Genomic DNA, 18294 nt, shown 5'->3' on the forward strand with positions numbered 1-18294 from the left:
TGTCCTTTTGGGATGAGCTGCTGGGTCCACTCACATTCAGGACCAGATGTGCCAAGCCAAAAAGTGATTGCATGTATTTAAACTACCGCAAATGGCTTGTTGACCTATAATTTCAACTCATTTTGAGCAAGAAAGATCATTCTGATTACAAGGTAACAGCTGGAATAAATTTTTGGAGACATCAATTTATATATCCTTTATTTATGCAGGTAAAATAAGTGTCATTGACATTAAAATGTCTTTTTTAAGAGAGATCTGGCCAAGACGGAAGCAGTAATTGCAAATAACAGTTCTATCGAGGTATTGGACTGGATTGATTGTAATGTAGGTCATAGAGATACTTGCAAAACAGGTCATTTCTCTATTTTATATATAATCCCTTCTTAATTCCTGTTGACTGCAGTCTACTTAGCAATATAAGCAAAGGTATTACACATAGAAAACACAGAGAAGCATTGGAAATCACTTTTTGGGAGACAGAGGGAAGAGAGAAGAGTGCTCTCTGGCTGTCATGTGAAGGAGACTCGAAGGATATTTTTGTATTCTCTCCAACGTTTCTCTGGTCTCTTCTGGAGGCACAGGTCACTGCCCCTATTGACCATCTTTGCTGTAGCCCATTTGTCCTTTCTTCATCCAAAAGGTGACTCTCTTTTCTTTGGCCTCTTCCCACTTTTAAATTTGTTTTCACTTTTCAAGTGGGATCTCCTCTCTTCCAGTACACTGACTTTAAAGCCCCCAGGCCACACGTGCGAGAGAGAGAGCACAATGAAGCTCCGAGAGCAGTAAAACAGCGGACTGCACAGCACCCCGTTTCCACATTAGCTCAACAAGTGAACACACGGCGCTGATAAATCTCCAGTAATTACCGCCTCAGCCGAGCATTTCAAAGCTGCATTCCTGCAGGCGTCCTCCAGATTTGTTGTATCATTGTTCATACAAACAAATCATAAAGCAAAGCGTCGGCATGTGGCTTGATTGGGGCTGCTATTACGTGGATGGATGGATGGAGCGTGCGCAGAGTAAACAGCGGTGAAACTTCACAGTGTCACTCTGGCTTCAGTTCTATCTCCCGGAGGCACAGCTGAAGGGATGAGCTAAGGAATCAAATCAATCAATAGTCAAACGTCTACGCACACAAGGTTTTGTTTATTGCTTTGGATAATCAAGAATCGGGCCAGGAAATACTACATATAATATATATATTTTTCCTCTGGGCATAAAATATGCATTAAATTATATACATATATATCTTTCTATCCATAATCCAATACGTGTCAACTTTCTGATGATCTAGAATGAGCCACAGCAGAGGACAAGTTCAGATGCCGACGGGACAAGAAGGCACATCCATCTGCATTACAGGAGCATGACAGGCCCTGTAGGTGTGTCAGATCCACAGACAAAGGTAAACGACACTGTGTGGGACGCAGTGCGGAGAAGGGAATTTTCATCTCAGCTGACCCGGCATTGGCTAAACAGAGCAGGGGAAGAGAGAAACGGGTGTCTGAATGGGTGTTTTCACCCTCTCCAACTTTCTTTCTTTCTTTCTTTCTTTCTTTCTTTCTTTTTTTTTTTTTTACGAGGAGTTTGAATTTCAGGCTCGGAGGTCGTGGCCTCTCTGTTCCAAGCCTTCAGAGAGGAGGTGGGGCCAGGGGGAACCTGTCGCTCAGAATAAAAAGCCCGTCGGCTGAAGAGGTGCAGGCCTGCTCATAGCCCTGTCTGCCGGACCTGCGAGAGCAACCGCCTCCAGCCAGCCGGGCCGGCCAGCTGCCTCGGGGAGATCCCAGGTGGCAAATATTCCCCTTGCTGCAGGGAGGGAGAGAGCACTCGATCCCACCCTCGTGGAGGTCAGGAAATTTGTCGAGTCAGGGTAGCTCGAGTTCTGCGGTTGCGGTGACCAGTGAGGCGTGACTTATTTGTGTGTGTGTAAGGGGGGGAGTTTCTGGCACCCCGTTAACAGCAGGATGGGATGGGACGCTGTGGAGGCGCTTTAAAGGCCCTCGGCGTCTTGTCTTCCTTCACCTCACAGCTGTGGTTTATGATCACGTTTGCAGGGAAGTGAAAGTTTGTGCGCTGCAGCTGAATACTGCCGTGTATTTATTGTGTGTCTCAAATGAGTCCCTCATGACTTCCAGTGAAATTTGATCCCTGTTAGCAACGAGCAGGTGAAGAGGGAGAAGTGAACAGCGCAGCAGAGCACAAAATGGGAAACGAGTAACAGAGGGAGTGAGACAAACACACAAGAGAAAAAGGAGAGTGAATTAGAGAGGAAGCCTGGTCGCTGGAGGATTGAAAAATGATTTCCCCTGGCTCTGCAGGTTGGAGATACAGAGCACAAATCAGCGGAGGAAATCCCCTTCTCCGCACTGCTCCATCCCATCCCTCCTTCATCTCCACTGGGTTTCCTGCACTCTGTATCCCCTGAAACGGGAGGAGGCAGACAGTGTTCCAACCTGCTGCACATTTCATGAGGACTGCTCCACTATCAGCATGCCAGACTAAGACACCAAGGGCCACACCGCTGACATATTTGAGCCCAGAGCTGCCACTTTGTGATAAAAGCTAGATTAAAAGCAGAAGGCGGATCAACCACATCAAATTAATTTCCTGCACAAACAATCAGTTTGTGCAGCTGCTGCAGCTTTTTAAAAAGCACAGTAAAAATTATTTTTGGACACTCATGCATGTCTCCAATAAGGCCATTTACAATAAAATGAAAAGACCACACGCACAAAGTTCCATTACAAACCTTTTTATTAGGCAACAGAAAGCCTTCTGTAACTGTGTATATATATATTTATATATATATATATATATATATAAAAAGAATTATTAACACGTTCAATCACTTTGACCTCCTGTTGATGCTTCAAAATAAAAGATTTATAAATACCACAAACAACAAAAGCAAATACATTCGGCTTTATTTTGAACAGATTAGAAGAAAAGAAAAAGGCGATTTGGATGTAACATGTGAACTTATCCAGCATTCATTAAAAAATAAAAATTAAAAACCTAAAAAGTAAGACAGAAACGGGCTCCTCTCCAATTAAGGATCTGCTCAGACTCGTTAGCTCTGAAGACTATACTGGTAGTTTTCTGTGTTTTAGGGTTCAAACAGAAAATATTTGATTTTTTTTTTTTTAATCATAGTTTTCAAATGATTTAACCTAAGTAGCCATCTTGTTTATTAAAATACAATATACACATCACTTTCCCCTAAAACATACAAAAAACAACAAAACAGTATAGGGCTTCAACTTTCACTTGGATTGTATACAATGTACATACATGAAGTGGACCGGTCCCAAACGCCAGGAATGAGACCTGTCCTGACCCAGAGCTGGAGCTGCGCCTACATACTGGAATCAGCTGCCTTTGTTCTCTTTCACAGCAGTCACACTCCTCGCTACAGCTTCCAGGTGATGAGGTGTAAGGCACTGACAGCGCCTCATGATAGTGCAATGCTCAGATGTTCCCTGTACCTTTTGCTCTCAGAAAAAGTCCCAAACAGAGCCCAGTTTTACAAAAAAGAAAAAAAAAGTATCCATTTTCAAACCCAGGAGAACCATTCTGAAAGGGACTGGGCATGACATGACGATACATGACCCTGGCAGCATGTGGAAACTAATGAGCATGAAGGAAACAAAAAGAGCAATGCATCGTGTGTGTGTGTGTGTATACAATCTACACTTCCAAAAGAAGAGTTAAAAAGACAGAAAATTGGAGAAAACCCTATTCACAAAAAAAGTAAAGCAGTTTTTAAAATGCACCATCACCATATAAAGCTGATTATCGCATTCATATAACACGATGAACATATGCATCTTCTTGCTCTCCCTCACTGTTTGAAGGAGAGTGTGTGTGTGTGTGTGTGTGTGTGTGTGTGTGTGTGTGTGTGTGTGTGTGTGTGTGTGTGTGTGTGTGTGTATGAGTGAGAGATCACGAATATGTTCAATGTTAAAATACAGAGAAGCCTGTAACAGGATCTCCATGTGAGAAGTGCAAAGGCCTCAGCAGCACATGAATTTCAAACTGAAGGTGGCATTTATCACCTGTGGAATTTTTTTTTCTTTCTTAACGCCCGCCGTCACAGAAGGTCACATGTGTTGTGTTAACAAACGCTGCGTAAAACAAAGAAAATGAAGAGGTGCAGACATTTAACACCCATCCAGTTTCAAGCAGATTCAGCCGCATGACTACTTCTGCCATAAGCCTAGATGATGCTGCAGTCTCTGGGGAAGCACATGGTGCTGAAGTTTAAAGCACAAATGCAAAATTTTGTTTAGAACAGAAAGCAGGCCTGCCTGTGACCAAAACACTGGGACTTTGGAACAAAATAAATAAACAAAAAACAATAACATATATTCCACAAAAGAGTTCATCATTTAGTGAAGAACAAAACCTCTGCAGCAACAGGAGGATGGAAAAGGGATGCCATAAAACACCCTGGATCACTTTAGGTCTCTGACATGAACAAAGATAGGATTAAGTAAGAGGAGATTGCAGTGTCTTAAGTTTTACTTTCTCTCTTACAGGGTTCAACTTTAAAAACTACAAAAGACAGCATCTTTATTGAAAAAAAGAAGATGTAGAGTTTTAAAATACCTCAAATAAACTTCAATTTTAAATACCTCAAAGACCTTTAGTCTTGATTAGTATTTAGCTTTTTGGTGGCTTCTTACCTGATGCAAACAGCATGGGGAGCCGCAAGCTTATATTAGTGTGTCAAAGTAACACCAGTCTTTGTGACAGGTGGGGGTGTCAGAGATCATCTGGTGGAGCAAGTGTTAATTTTTAAGTCAGGACAGAATGGGGGGGGGGGGGGGGGATGAATGAATGAAGTAGTGACTGACGAGGATCAGGGCAGCTGCTGCAGCTTTTTAAAAAGCACAGTAAAAATTATTTTTGATATTTACAATGAGGAGCAAGAATACATTCAGGCAGCAGAAGGAGAGGGGGGTGGCCTCTTCTCTGTACGAGGTACATTTGGCACTGCTAATATTCAACCCATCCCCACATTCTGTTACAGTCCTTCTCCATCCCTTTGTCTTCTGTCTCTTCACCAGACTGACCGGAATGTCAAGCTAAACTCTGACTTTTGTGGGTCACAAAGTGTCACCTCTGCTCTTACTGTTCATTCATGTAATACTCAGGGCTTTGAAGTGGTAAACACTGCAGTGTGGGGCCGGCGGAGCGTTCCTGCGAATGTCTTTTGATAAGACGCAAAACTACGCAGATCCAGTGCTCCCCCCATGCTCGTTTCCCCCCGCTTCAATCAGCAGCAGTCTTTGGTTCAGAAGGCACATGTGTGTGCGCGTCTCTCCACAGAATCCCTCCTGTATTTATTCTTCTTTTTTTAATATCCTTTGATATAAAAACCCCGGCAGTGTGCAGGCCACCCGGACGCCAAGGGTTTTTTTTTCCTTCTTCAAAAAGTCAATCCATTTCCCAGCTTCCTGCTAGTAGTCTTTTGGGAATGGCGGAGGGAGACTGTGGGCGGGTGTAAACTTAGATACCATTGGTCAGATCTTTGATGACGTTTGCCTTCACCAGCTTACGAAGGAACTCCTTTTCCTTGGATATGTTGTGTGTCCATGACTGCAGGATAATCAAAGGAAAGGACATATTCAGAAAGATACAACATCACAGATGAAGCACGAGGATAAGTGGTGGGAGGAGGCATATTAAACAGTACATTTTCCAACAGCGCCAGACAAAATTGTATGTTAAGTTTAGGGTTACTATATCCCCAGTGTCTATACATGTGGGTGTTCAAGTGTACAACAATGGAGCATGTGTTAAGCCATGGTGGTCAGTCTTCTGTCCTGCTGTGCTATAAGAATTCAGTCCAGTGGGATAGTTAGGGACAAAGGGAGAAGGAATAGACAGAGAGCAGATCAAGGAGGCACAGGGTGGAGGAAGAGACATATGAGAAAGAATGAAAAAAAGTGGAGAGCTTCAAGACGCTCTTATAAGGTCTGGCTGTGTGTCTGTCTGGGTCAAGCCTCCTACAATTACATGATGGGAAACACCACGGCCTGAAAGAACAATAAGCTGCAGTTTTCACAGAAGTCAACAGCAAAATTACAATGACATTTAAAATACAATAACAACAATAACGACCTGCTGGCAACCACTGGTTGGGAGAGAAAAGTGCGTATTCTGCAACTAGTTGGCGAGTATTTACTTAAGGTTACGTGCAATCGCTATTAAAAAGGTCCACGATGAAAAGCTCCTTCTAGCTGCTTTGTTCACTAGCAGATTTACATCCAATTACATCTAATATGTAATCCAGCATGTAAGCACTCGAGACAGTTTCCTCCATTTGCTTTTAGGTTCCACTCTGGGTGGTTTTTATGATGTTTCATTAGCTTTAATGACGATCTGCTGTGGTGACTCCTATAGGAAGCAGCTAAAAGATGAGGAGGAGCAGGGTAGAAATAAACCCCAATGCCTTCTCAGCTTCACTAAAAGTCTGTCCGTATCCACTTTGCACACGGGACAGACAGGGCAACATATGCATTGGTTGCAATCATGTCTTTGGGTAACTTCCAAATAATAACTGTAAGACTTTATTCCTCTTTGACTTCTTTCTTTAGTGAAACTCCACATGACAAAAATGTTAAAGTTGTGACCATAAAATCAAAACTGGAAGATGAGCTGAAAGATGCCAATGGCTCCACAGCCTCAGGTCATCATTCTCTGTGGGTTTTCACAGTCAATGATTAGATCATTTCCAAGTACAGCTTTGAGATGAAAAAAATGAGGATGCATAGATAGACATGTATTGTGGATTTTAATCCTCCACCCAGACAGTTAAAGAACAGGCCTAAGAATAGCTGGGTGGTTTACCAGTTGTGCAGTTCCCGAAAAATCAAATAACCTCAGGCGCTGGTTAAGCTTTCCAAACAACAGAGAAAAAAAAAGAAAGGCTAAAAACATTAACATTAATTAGCCATGTGTGGCTGATGATGACAATGCTGATGAAGATGATGACAATAAATGCCAAAGGTTCACTGGGAGTTTAGACAAAGGTTATCATCATACTGAGCTCATGGTTTACACATGTCAGCGCATGGGTGACATCTCTGATTCAGCTCGGTTTCAGTGTAAACACAGAGATGCAGACTTGATGGAGCAGAGAGAGCTCCGTCATGAGGACGTTTAGAAAACGATCGTTTAAGTGACTGATGAAAGACCGTTCCCACTTCAATCTGAAGATTTAGTTTGACGATTGGCATTTTTCATCTCTAATGAATTTATTCTTTAATTTATCAAGAAGTCTCAACAAGCTTTCGTTTTGTTTATGGTTTAATACATGTACGGGTTTGTTTCCCTTTTTTTCCAGACATTTTCTGTGGTTTCTACTAATCTGTGGTCTTAATCTTTCATGAAAGCGCCTCTGATTTAATTTTCCAAGTCAAATGGGACGTAAAGTTACAGACAGGTGACAAATTAAGAGAAGTGTTTGAGCCTTAAACCTCAGTATCGAGGTGGCCGTTACTCTCTTGTGGGCGTGTGGCTGGCATGCTGTTCCTCTTTGAAGCATCACTCCAAAACAAGCTGTTTAGTGACTGCTTTCATCTTACAATGTAGCATTTCCTGATTCTGATGGGCGTAGTCCACGAGGGGTCACTGAACGGTTTAAAAAGAACTGAAATACTGTGAATTGCATGTTATGGCATTTACACATCTTAACTATAGAAGATATTGGATCAGTGAAGGGATATTTTTTGGAAGGTTTGTGTTTAATCCTTTCACAAAATATCCAGAGACTTGGAGCTGATGGTGCAGTTATCAGACACAAAATGTTCCTCACACCTCCGCAGCTTTAACAGTCCCTTCTAATCTTAAATATTTGTAGAACAACCGTTAGCCAACTGCAAAGAGCTGGTTAGCACGCCGGAGCACTTCCAAGCATTTTTTCCACAAGCTCATAACGGCTATAATTTTGGCTTTAAAGAAAAAAAAAATGGGAGAAGTTGAACCCCAAAAGAATTCTTGGACTAATATTACCATAAGCCCAAACAGTGACTGCTTTGTAGTGAATGTATTTTGGCTGTAAGCCAGTTCACGTCCCCCTCGCACTCCTTCACAGGAGTGGTGGTCCCTCCTAATCAAAGTCTACAGTTGTTACTTTGGTTATTCTACTGTGGCCAAAGGGTAAGGAGCAGCTAGAATATATTGTTCTCATTAGGAATGAGCCCACGTGGTTCCACATTTCATTTAAAGAAATCTTAAAGAGTGCCTCCAATGCTGGATTACCCTGTAGTGAAATAAGTGCTGATGTGCGAACGCTCACCTCTTTAATGGCGGACATCTTGACAGACTCGTAGTAGTGCAGAGGTGCGTAGGGCTTGTTCATGTCGTAACCAAAACCAGCCACCGCCACCTCGTCGCAGTTGTGCAGCGCCATTGTTATAGCAACAGTCCCCAAAGTTGGAATGTTCTGTGGCAGAAACACAGGTGTGGGCGACACACACACACTTTATTAAAATGAAAAACAGGGATGAAAAAAAAAAGAAAAGAAAATCTACCTAATTATTATTATAATTTTCTCATTGCATTTGACACAGATGTATTCTACCACTCTCGTATCTGCTTCCCTCCCTCCCTCTTCGGTACTTCTGTCTTTGTTCTACTTCACTGCTGCTAACTGACTCTGAACACTTGGTGATTAACTATTACCTTTGAGATGTGATGCCTGTAGACCCCTGCTACGACACGCTGATCTACAGGGTTGAAGCTGTGCTTCCTAACCGCCCTGGGGTGCCAGAGATCTGGGATTCGGGGGGGTAGGTAAAAGGGCCTCTGTGTGTGTTTGATTGTGTATGTGAGGATGTTGCAGAACAACAGAGAGTTGGGGGGGAAATGCAGGGTGCAGAAGAAAGAGCAGAGGGAGGGAGGCCCCATTTAAATCATTACCCTGATTTGCAGCCCTCAGGGTAGGTGGAGCTGAACCACCAGCTGGCCAACCCCCCACTGCATGTTCTAATAAGAGATTATTTTACACACATGCAGCCACACACACTCAACATAAACACTAGTATAACAAATAGTCCTCCTCATTAATTTCCATGTACATAAACATACACTGTGATGGTCAGAAGAGAAACGGTAAAGTGTTTCTAGGGAAAGAATGTGCCAAATCATACAACTCTGCAGCCAGACAGCGCTGCAAACACCCAGACACAAACACAAACGTGCACACAGATCATCATGCACTCGCTCTCTTATGCACAAACACACACACACACATATACACATGTTCAACACATGTTGCAGAGCGGAGTTCATGCAGGGGTGTTCTTGGTGGCCCCCAGAGGGTGGTGTTAGGGTGATACACTCCTCATGTCCCCTCCAATTCCCCCTATCCCCCCTTTACTCGCCAAGTGTACACAGACACATACACACACTGTTTGCATACACAGCTATATACACTTGCACACCAGTATTTAATTTCAAACAGTCTGATGTTTAGTTTGTAATTTTTCTGCTCTGCAATCGATTTGATAGTCACCAATTTAAATTTCATCACTTCTTAAACAAAATATTCTCTGGGATGACACGGCAGCAGAATTCACCCTGGCTCCAGGTTGCAGCAGGTATTCACTAGTTTTTAATGTACCAAAGTAAAATGCAGTGAAAGATCAGAACCCTTTAAATCCATGGCTCCCTAATTAAAGCTCCTGTTCCAAGAATGAACTCTGCTCATAACTTACAGCTAAATAAGCCCCTAAATGGCTCCAGAATCAGCAGATTATATAACATTTGTATATTTTCTTCAATTAGTTATTTGAAGAAAAAAAAAAAAAGAGAGACTCTTGTGTAAGCAGGGCACAGGCGAGTGGGGCTGTAATTATTCTGTATTTCGTTTGGAAACGCAGTCCAATCCCCTCCCCATTCTTTCTGGATATTCAGCTCTCATTCTCTTACGAAAACAGATGAATGTCTCATCTATGCATACAAAGTCGATATCTGATGTAGCCTACGTAACTGGCCGACGCCGTTGCCAGCATTTATCCTTGTGCGGACTGCATCGAGCAAAGTTACATTTCAAGGGGGGTGCACGTCAGGCTACACCACTGAATACAGCGCAGGGGTTTTTTTTTTTTTCCTGTTTTAGAAGGGTGTGCAGTTACAACATACCTACGGTGAAGGTTTAAAACTGAAGTGAAGTTCCACTGTTACTTACCCCTTTGCCCATGATGCCATTGTTGAATGGCAGGCCAATGAACTGGAAGGCAGCCTCCTGGATGAAGTAGGGGTTGAGGATTCTCATCTCTGTCGGCTCCCGAGGGACCGACTGAGCCACTGACTTCCAAAAGCCATCTGTGCCCCTCTGAACAGTAAAAAGATGGGAGGCAGTAGAAAAAGGTCAGTTTGTGTATAGTAAAGAATTTATTTTACACTGTCATATTAGAGCCATGTCACAGAGGCACAAAGAGGGGAAAAAAACCCCCCAAAAAACAAAAGGTTTCAATTGATGGCACCTTTATTGGTGATAGCCAACTAAAATTTACCAACCAAACATCAACAAAAGATGATCCTCCTTTAACAAAGACGCAAACCAGAAGCCAGGCTCTGTCTACCACTGATTGGGGAAATTACTTCTGGACCTTTAATGAATGAAGGGGGGTGGGGGGTTGCCGTTTGCAGGACACCAGTAATTTTGACCTGTCAGAAGGAAAGTCTAGCAGTTTGTGAGGGATAAAGTTGCCCTAGAGTGGTAACGAGAGGCTGCACAAAAGTCCTCATCAAAGTTTTAGAAGATGTAGATAAGACAATAGTGCGACACACAGTTGAACCTTTTTAAGGCTTCAGTGCCATTTTCCTTTGAGAAAGAAATACTTCATAATCTAAGTGAACACCAAATAAGGACAATGATTATAACAAGGTGCCGATAATAGTGCTGCCGTGTTAACATGCACCGACCCTGGAGCAAAACTGCTCCATTACCGTGCTGAGACTTTCTACTGTTTCCTACAATTTTCTCAGGCTTGTGGAAATATCAATATATTAGTGAAATAATTGATTTTGACAAAAAATCTTTTGTAGACACACATTTCTCTGAAGTCAGACACGCTGCTGGGAACCCATCCATAGCCAACATCTGTGGGTAAATATTGCATTAGAAAGGAAATGGCACAAAATCACACCTTGACCCGAGGGTGTTCTGAGAGACCTCGGGTCTCTTTACACAAGGCAATCTTCATCAGTCGCTAGGACAACCCGTCAGACATGCTAGTAACACCACCTGAATAAAATTATGCAACTCTAATGAAAGGCACTTGCCCAACTTAGTCATTCCAGAACCGCCGACGGATATTAGTAAACTGAGACACAGACAAAAAGCCCCCCCTTGGATAAGTTTATACATAATGCAAGTGAATCCTGAGTCGAAACTAGCTCCCTTTACTGCATTCATTCAAATGTTACACTAAATTAACAAGTAACAAATTAACAGTGTGTGATTGACTTGTCTTGACAGTGCAGCTTCCTAAGATCCATGAAGCCAATGGGAATCACCTGTTCAAACAGTCAAACACTCGCCTGGCTGCCTTTGATACAGCAATGTGTATGTGTGTGTGTTTGTGTGTTGGCAGAGGCAATAGCAACAAGTCTGATGGCTTTGTGGGTTCAACAGTGGCGGCTCTTTTTGAACGCAGGCCCAGCTCTGTGCCCTCGGCAAGCTGCGACAGGAACAGCAGCTCATCTCTCCTGTCAACACAGCTTGTGTTTGCCAGAAATCTATTTAGCCGAGCTGTTTGGATGTGTGCAGGTCTGTGTATGCTGAATAAAGAGTGATGCATTTTTTTCTTTATTCTAGGAAGGAGAGCGGCTAATGACACAACACATACACACACACACACACACACCCACCCCATGCTTTACACAGCAATGATCTGACATGCACATAGACACAAATGTCACAGGGTGGGGATCTCTTTGAAGATCAGACAAGTACAGGTGGCTTTGAGAAATGTATGAGCAATTAGTATGTAAGGATTTGGGATTGTTAGGAGGGATGGGAACGGTGGGTATGTTTATGAGTTAAGGAATGTGGGAAGCTGCTCACAACCCCGTTTTCCAAAACGCTGTAACACTTTGTAACATGTAAACAAAAAACAGACAGCAATGATTTACTTGATCCCAAACTTTGAGAAGGAAAGATGGGGTGGATTTCACAATGCTGTGAAAACATGGTGAGCAAATGGTTTAGAAAAAAAACAAAACAAAACATAAAACTACAAATGTTTTAGTGATCATATAAAATATCCAGAGAATTCAGAGACATTCCTGTGCACAAGAACAAGGCTCAAAACAAGTCATGAATGGCTGTAATGTTCAGCCTCAGGCTGCACTGCATTAAAACCAGACAGTTCTGTACAGAGTCAATGCACAGGCTCAGGAACACATCACAGGAGCAGGAAATAAATGTTAAAACATAAAAAGAAAATTATTAATTCCACAGACTTCCTTGTACCTGAGAGATCATTTAAGGTGGATTAAGGGGAAGTGGAAAACTGATCTGTTTTTATGGCATGGCCAACTTGCGCTTCTACAGAGGCACCATTAGGGGTTGAACATTTTATACAGTTTACCAAACCACATCCTGCACGTACTACATTAATATGGCTTTGTAGCAAAAGAATCTTGGTGCTTAACTAGCTAGCCTGCAGTAAACACCTGCCACCCACTGGAAACATTTGGTTCATTACAAATGAAACATATGCAAGAAGGACGACAAACCGCTGAGCAGAATGAGAAAGAATTTCACTTTCAAACAATAAGCCCCGTTTTGAAATGACACCATCAGAATGTGATTTTTTTTTTTTAATTAAAAATAAGCTTAAAATTAACAGACTCTCTGTAATTAACATTTCACAGCAGGACAGTTACTCCACCCTCCTTAGACAAGATCCACCAGGCTGCTATGAGCAGAACATTGAGCTGTCGAAATTTTCCAGAAGAGCTGCACATTGACAGCAATGAACAATGAACATCAAAATGACATAAGCTAGGTATCCAGTAAATAAAGATGAAAAGAAATGGCTTTAAAGCAGCACTGAAAAGGCTGCACTTCCAGCGATGAGTAGCGTACAATCTGTACTCAAAGCTCCTACAAATAGCCTTAAGGGAACAGGATGTGGCTCCCACTGTGGACTAACTGCTAACCTCTGTGTGAACATGCATTTGTTTCTCAAAACAAAGCACTGTAACTTTGCCCTAGACACGATAGGAAGCTACAGAAAGGGTCCTTCACACCACTTGCTAACGACGGACGCACACATGCTCAAAGGTGAACACACGTGTGCTGCGTTGGCTGGCCAGGCTGTCACTGAGCTGTGGTCAAAGAGGAAATGACTGTTTCCGTTCTCCTGCGACAGCTTTATGGTTAAATTGGTTTAGATTATTAGATTTAAGTGTGTGCACAAGGTGGTGCGCTCCAATAAAGCACCTGTTAAAACAAACCTGAACTGGGTGAGTTAATTATTTGCAATGCAAGGAGATCGATCCTAGAGGGGGGTCAACATTACTCAGTTACAAGAACTTAAAAATCAGCTTGGTGCCAGTCAACCGTGTTGAGGAAAAGATGATGCAACTCCCCTCAAAAAATAAAAACAACCCCCCCCAACTAGCCTAGCTTTAAACAACCAATTTGCAGATTGGAGACTCCGCTCAGTTTGCAGTCTTGTCAGAAGGTAGATCTCAAAGCATAGCGAGCCTGAACTGAGTGCGGATGAGCAGAAATTATGAGTTCACAGATTCAACAATTCTCCAAATAACAGGAACAGCAAGCTTATACTTGCTTATACAGTTACATCAAAGCACAGCATACAGCTCAGGCTGGCTTAACCTCAAACTCTGAATTACACACGTTTGTCCACTACAGCAACAGTCACGGCATTTCTTGAGAGCTAATTATAAACATTGTTTACCACACAGCACAGAGAGCTGGAAATGCAGTTCTAAATGTATGCACATTTAGAACTGCATGCACAATCTCCAGCACTATAACAATGCAGTGATGTTGCGATAATATCTGTGCAATACTAATTTTTCTGTGGTGAGGATGAAGAGGATGTACCAACAGAGCAGTAATGCTGTTGAGATTAGAAATGGACTATTATTGATTCCTCTGAAACCACAAACAAAAGCATGTACGATTAAAGTAGATGGCAGAGTACAGGTAACTTGTCAGCTTGAGCTGAAGCCTTACAAAGGCTAAGTGTATTTGTTTTGTGATTTCAAAGCTGCTGGAAAATCACAACTACACAAACCATTAAAGAAGAAGAAAAAAAAAAAGGGAGCTTGAATCAGAGGATTAAAGTGTGCCACAGGATGAGGAGAAGTCCTACTGTAAGCCTAAAGATGGAAAGGATCAAACAAATGGAAAAAGTGAAGCAAAAAAGAACGCTACAAGGAAAAAGGTAATTAACAACAGAGCTAAAAATCTCAAAAAAGGTAACTAAGATCATGTGCTGGTGAGATACCTAAATTAGACTGTCCATAAACATAATGGTATGTATCCTGTGTCCTTGTATAAAAAGGCTCAAATAAGCAACAGCTTTGGTTTAGAGCCTTGCATTGAGAGTTTTTAGCGTGCTTTGGTTTCATTGTGGCTTCCAGCCCAAACCAAAACTGAACTCACCTTAAAACTAAAGTGGTCCGCTGTGTTAAGTGAAGCAGCCAGCTCAGTTTATAGCTTCTGGGGGACTGAGTGAAAAGTGCAGACACACTGAACAACACTGAAATATGACGGATAAAGGGAAACAAAAAGTTTGACATATGCAGGGTTACTACAGGTGGCTTTAAATGCCTTGAGCGTAAACCATTTGTCTGCCACAACCAGTGAAGCCAAACAATCTTGTCACCAGAAACTGTTTTCAGTTTCAGCCTACATGTGACCACTCTTCAGATTGATCTCAGAGTATTGCTTCAACAGCAACGGATGGCCTTACTTCCCTGACTGACAACCGTAACACTATTTGGAGTTTTTCAATCCTGTAAACTTGCTGAGCGAGGATGTGGTTGCGTTTGATGTTTGTGCCGTGGAGCTGGATGGCTCAGACGAGGTGGACCGAATTTCCGGAGGGCCGGCTTAAAGCAATTTAGAAAACAAAACGGCAGCCCCAAACTGCGAACAATCACAATTACAGCTGCCTGGAGGTCATTAGCACTGTGTACATGTCAGGTCTCTGAGTTTACAAGTGGTAGTGTCTTACCACTTAAGTGCTCCTCTGAAGAGGAACCATTTGTGCAAGAATGTCTGAATGGAGAGAGGTAGGGAATAAAACCTGGAGGTGCACAGCAGGGGATTACAGTTACTAAAGGTCCACTTATAATATTCCCCCTCTTTGTTTTTAGGCAGGAATCTGAAGCAGTCCCCGATTTGTGTTTTTTGTTTTCTTGACACATACCACGACCTCTCCTCCCACTGAGGTCATAGTGATTTATCAATTCCTGGTCTCTCTGAGGTTACTCAGTATGGGAAGCACAAATCTCCAAACTTCCACGATGGCAAAGATGAAAATTGTGCCAATGCTTCACCGCTACACTACACTACATCCTTTAAAACCAGCAGGTGCAGCAAAGTCTCTGGGAAATAATAGGTGATGTGTTGAAAGATCACAAGCAATACCACAAGGATCTGCTCGTATATGGTTATAAAAAACAAATTAATAAAAATTTAACAAAAACACAACAACACAAACATCAGTTCTTCGGGCGACCTTATCATAGGTCTCCTTAAACTCACATAAATACATCATTAATCAACATCCACTCTATTGGAACACAGCACCGAAGGAACCCAGTGTACAGGTCCCAGTGTAAATCACAGCAGGCTAGGTAGGTGACTCACTTCTGAAACACAACACTCGTGGCAATCAGTGACATCCGGACACCACGTTAGTCACTTGGTTCACGTTCAGAATCCATGTTTACAAGTATGTAAATGTTTATGAATGCATGTATGCATGCAACTGGGGGATTCTCCACAGATGTTTGGACTTAAAAGAAGAGCCATATACCTTCCTGCAGTTCATCCACAGTAAAAGGGTTGCAAGAAACTTTTTTGGGGATAAAATGACAAGTATGTAAACCCCAAAATCTGGGCACCACACCACACAGCTCACTGGCTCACACCAGTATTCCAGCCATCGGGAATTTACATTTAAATTTCTCAACAATGTTGAGAACCTTGCCATTCTGGAGACTCGATTTTTTAGCTACACTCGATTTCTTTGGCATTTACAAAAAGACAGAAATATTGGCTACACTCCAGTATTTTGTTACTTTGGAATAAGAACCCCTGGCGGTATTTCTATTAAAGGAGAAGTACTTTCTTCCACAAATTGTCTGCATCCATCATTTATCTCTCTGCCCTGCAGCCAGCAGCGAAAGCTCCTGTAAACAAACAGGAGAGATAGAACACCGACACTCCACCTTCAAACCCTGTGTTTACCACCGGCTGTATATCTTTCACTGGATCTGTTTAAAAATATCCCTGCATATACAAACACATGCACACTGTGTGTGCATGAACTGTGAGTGCGCGCTGTGCATGAAGGCAAAAAAAAAAAAAAAAAAAAAAAAAAAAATTTGCAAATTAGACCCAGGAGAGAAAAGAAAAAAGAGAAAGAGAAAAAACCTATATCAGCAATCGTGGAAATCGTGTTTGAGCACATGTGTAAACAGCATGTAATGTGGCAATCAACCAGGCTGTTGCCGTTGTGGGGTCCGATTTTAAGGCAGAGTGAGAAAGTTAGCTTGTAATCAGGTAGACAATGAGGGATAAGGGAAATTGGAAGCTTTGTGATGCTTTGGGACTGTGTATGTATTAAAAAGGACAGGCACAATTAGGAAGAAGGATTAGATGTGATCACGACTGGATTTCTTTGCGTGCGTCTGCGTGTTTGTGGAAGTGTCTGAAACTCTAAATAACAGATTGGGAAACTGTCTTGCTCATTTGTATTCTGGCCAGCTTTCCAAGACTGCACTCTAGGCACATGAAAATCTGCAATAAATGAAGGATAGTCCGGCACATTTACCACCGGCTAGATGAGTCATTTGGAACTGCGCAAGTGTGTACCACCCACTAACCTTTCAGAAAAAAAAAAAAAAAAAAAAATTACACTCGCTTTCATAACCACAGAAGGCAAGTAAAAAAGGTTTTTCATCCCTTCCAGCTCCAAGTATGCAGGTTACACAAAGAAATTCCCGGCTGTAAAAGCTCCCGAAGGACAACTGTCCAGAGTTACATTATGTTACCCTCTAGGCCAAACAAAATGGATCGAGTAAAGGGGTGCAGGGGGGGCTTGCTGCTACTTGGATGAGGATTTCCTGCAAATAGTTCTTTACCAAACGTATGATGGTTTTATTCCATTAAATACCTGTTTGTGTGGTAAGAAGTAAAGAAAAATGGTTTTAAAATAGTGAGCAGGCATATATTTTTTTAATTCATTATTATAATTATTTTTTTAGGAACGTTTTTCCTGAGATCACAGGAGGTGAAATCAAACGTGCAGATAAAAACATCTTCGTGTTTACTCTGCATTTCTCCCTGCTGCTAGTGAATGAGATACAATGAAGACAGGATATCAGTCTTTTGACGGGTTTCTTTCATGTTGCTGCCAAGGCAGAAAATCCAACAGCAAACAGATATTGCTCTCCTAGTAACACAAGCAGCTTCATGCTTCACTAAAGGTATATGCTGCATTTTCTTACCAAATAGTTTAATGTGAGCAAACAAATTAAATGCCTGCGTGGTGCATTTTTAAATAAGCACATAAAAGCTTGCTGCAGACAGTTCATTTATCATTTAAGTCAATGTGACGTGCTACTTATTATACACAACTTTTGAAACTAGTGTCAAATGAAAGCATTCCCTAAACACATCGGCTTACAGTCATAACAACACCTACCACCACTGAGACTCAACCGGGGAGCAACGGTCAGCACTAATGAGCAGGCAGCCCATTTCACATCTGGACCAAAGCAGTTTAAACCGACAGATTGCACAACTCACCGACTCTGCTATTCTAGGACAGGCTTGTTACTCTTAGTAACAAGTCTGAACAGCTAGAGGGGCTTTTTTTTGGACTGTAATTCTATAAACCACCTCACTACACTGATATCGTTTATGGATTACTTTTACACTGAAAGAGTTTCAAGGGCACAAGTTGCCAAAATAAAAATGAAGTAAACTGTCTAGAATGGCAGTATAGATGAAATGCATTCGATTTCCTGCCATATAAATAGCGTGTCCCATTATGTTCCTGTTTT

General features: G+C 42.0%; 1 protein-coding gene across 13 annotated transcripts in view; it reads right to left on the minus strand.

The window, feature by feature from the left end:
• Positions 1-2907: 2907 nt before the first annotated feature.
• Positions 2908-18294, minus strand: part of st3gal3b (ST3 beta-galactoside alpha-2,3-sialyltransferase 3b) — a 53486-nt gene continuing 38099 nt past the window's right edge. For all 13 annotated transcript variants that reach the window (XM_013270025.3, XM_005476058.3, XM_019348121.2 and 10 more), the window contains 3 exons: positions 10199-10345; positions 8306-8452; positions 2908-5601 (listed from right to left, as the gene is read on the minus strand). In XM_013270025.3, coding sequence (XP_013125479.1) covers positions 5512-5601; positions 8306-8452; positions 10199-10345 — 384 coding nt within the window. In that variant the 3' untranslated portion in view covers positions 2908-5511. The remainder of the gene's footprint in view (positions 5602-8305; positions 8453-10198; positions 10346-18294) is intronic.

The sequence above is a fragment of the Oreochromis niloticus genome, linkage group LG18 (assembly GCF_001858045.2).
Source record: "Oreochromis niloticus isolate F11D_XX linkage group LG18, O_niloticus_UMD_NMBU, whole genome shotgun sequence".
NCBI classification, from domain to species: Eukaryota; Metazoa; Chordata; class Actinopteri; order Cichliformes; family Cichlidae; genus Oreochromis; species Oreochromis niloticus.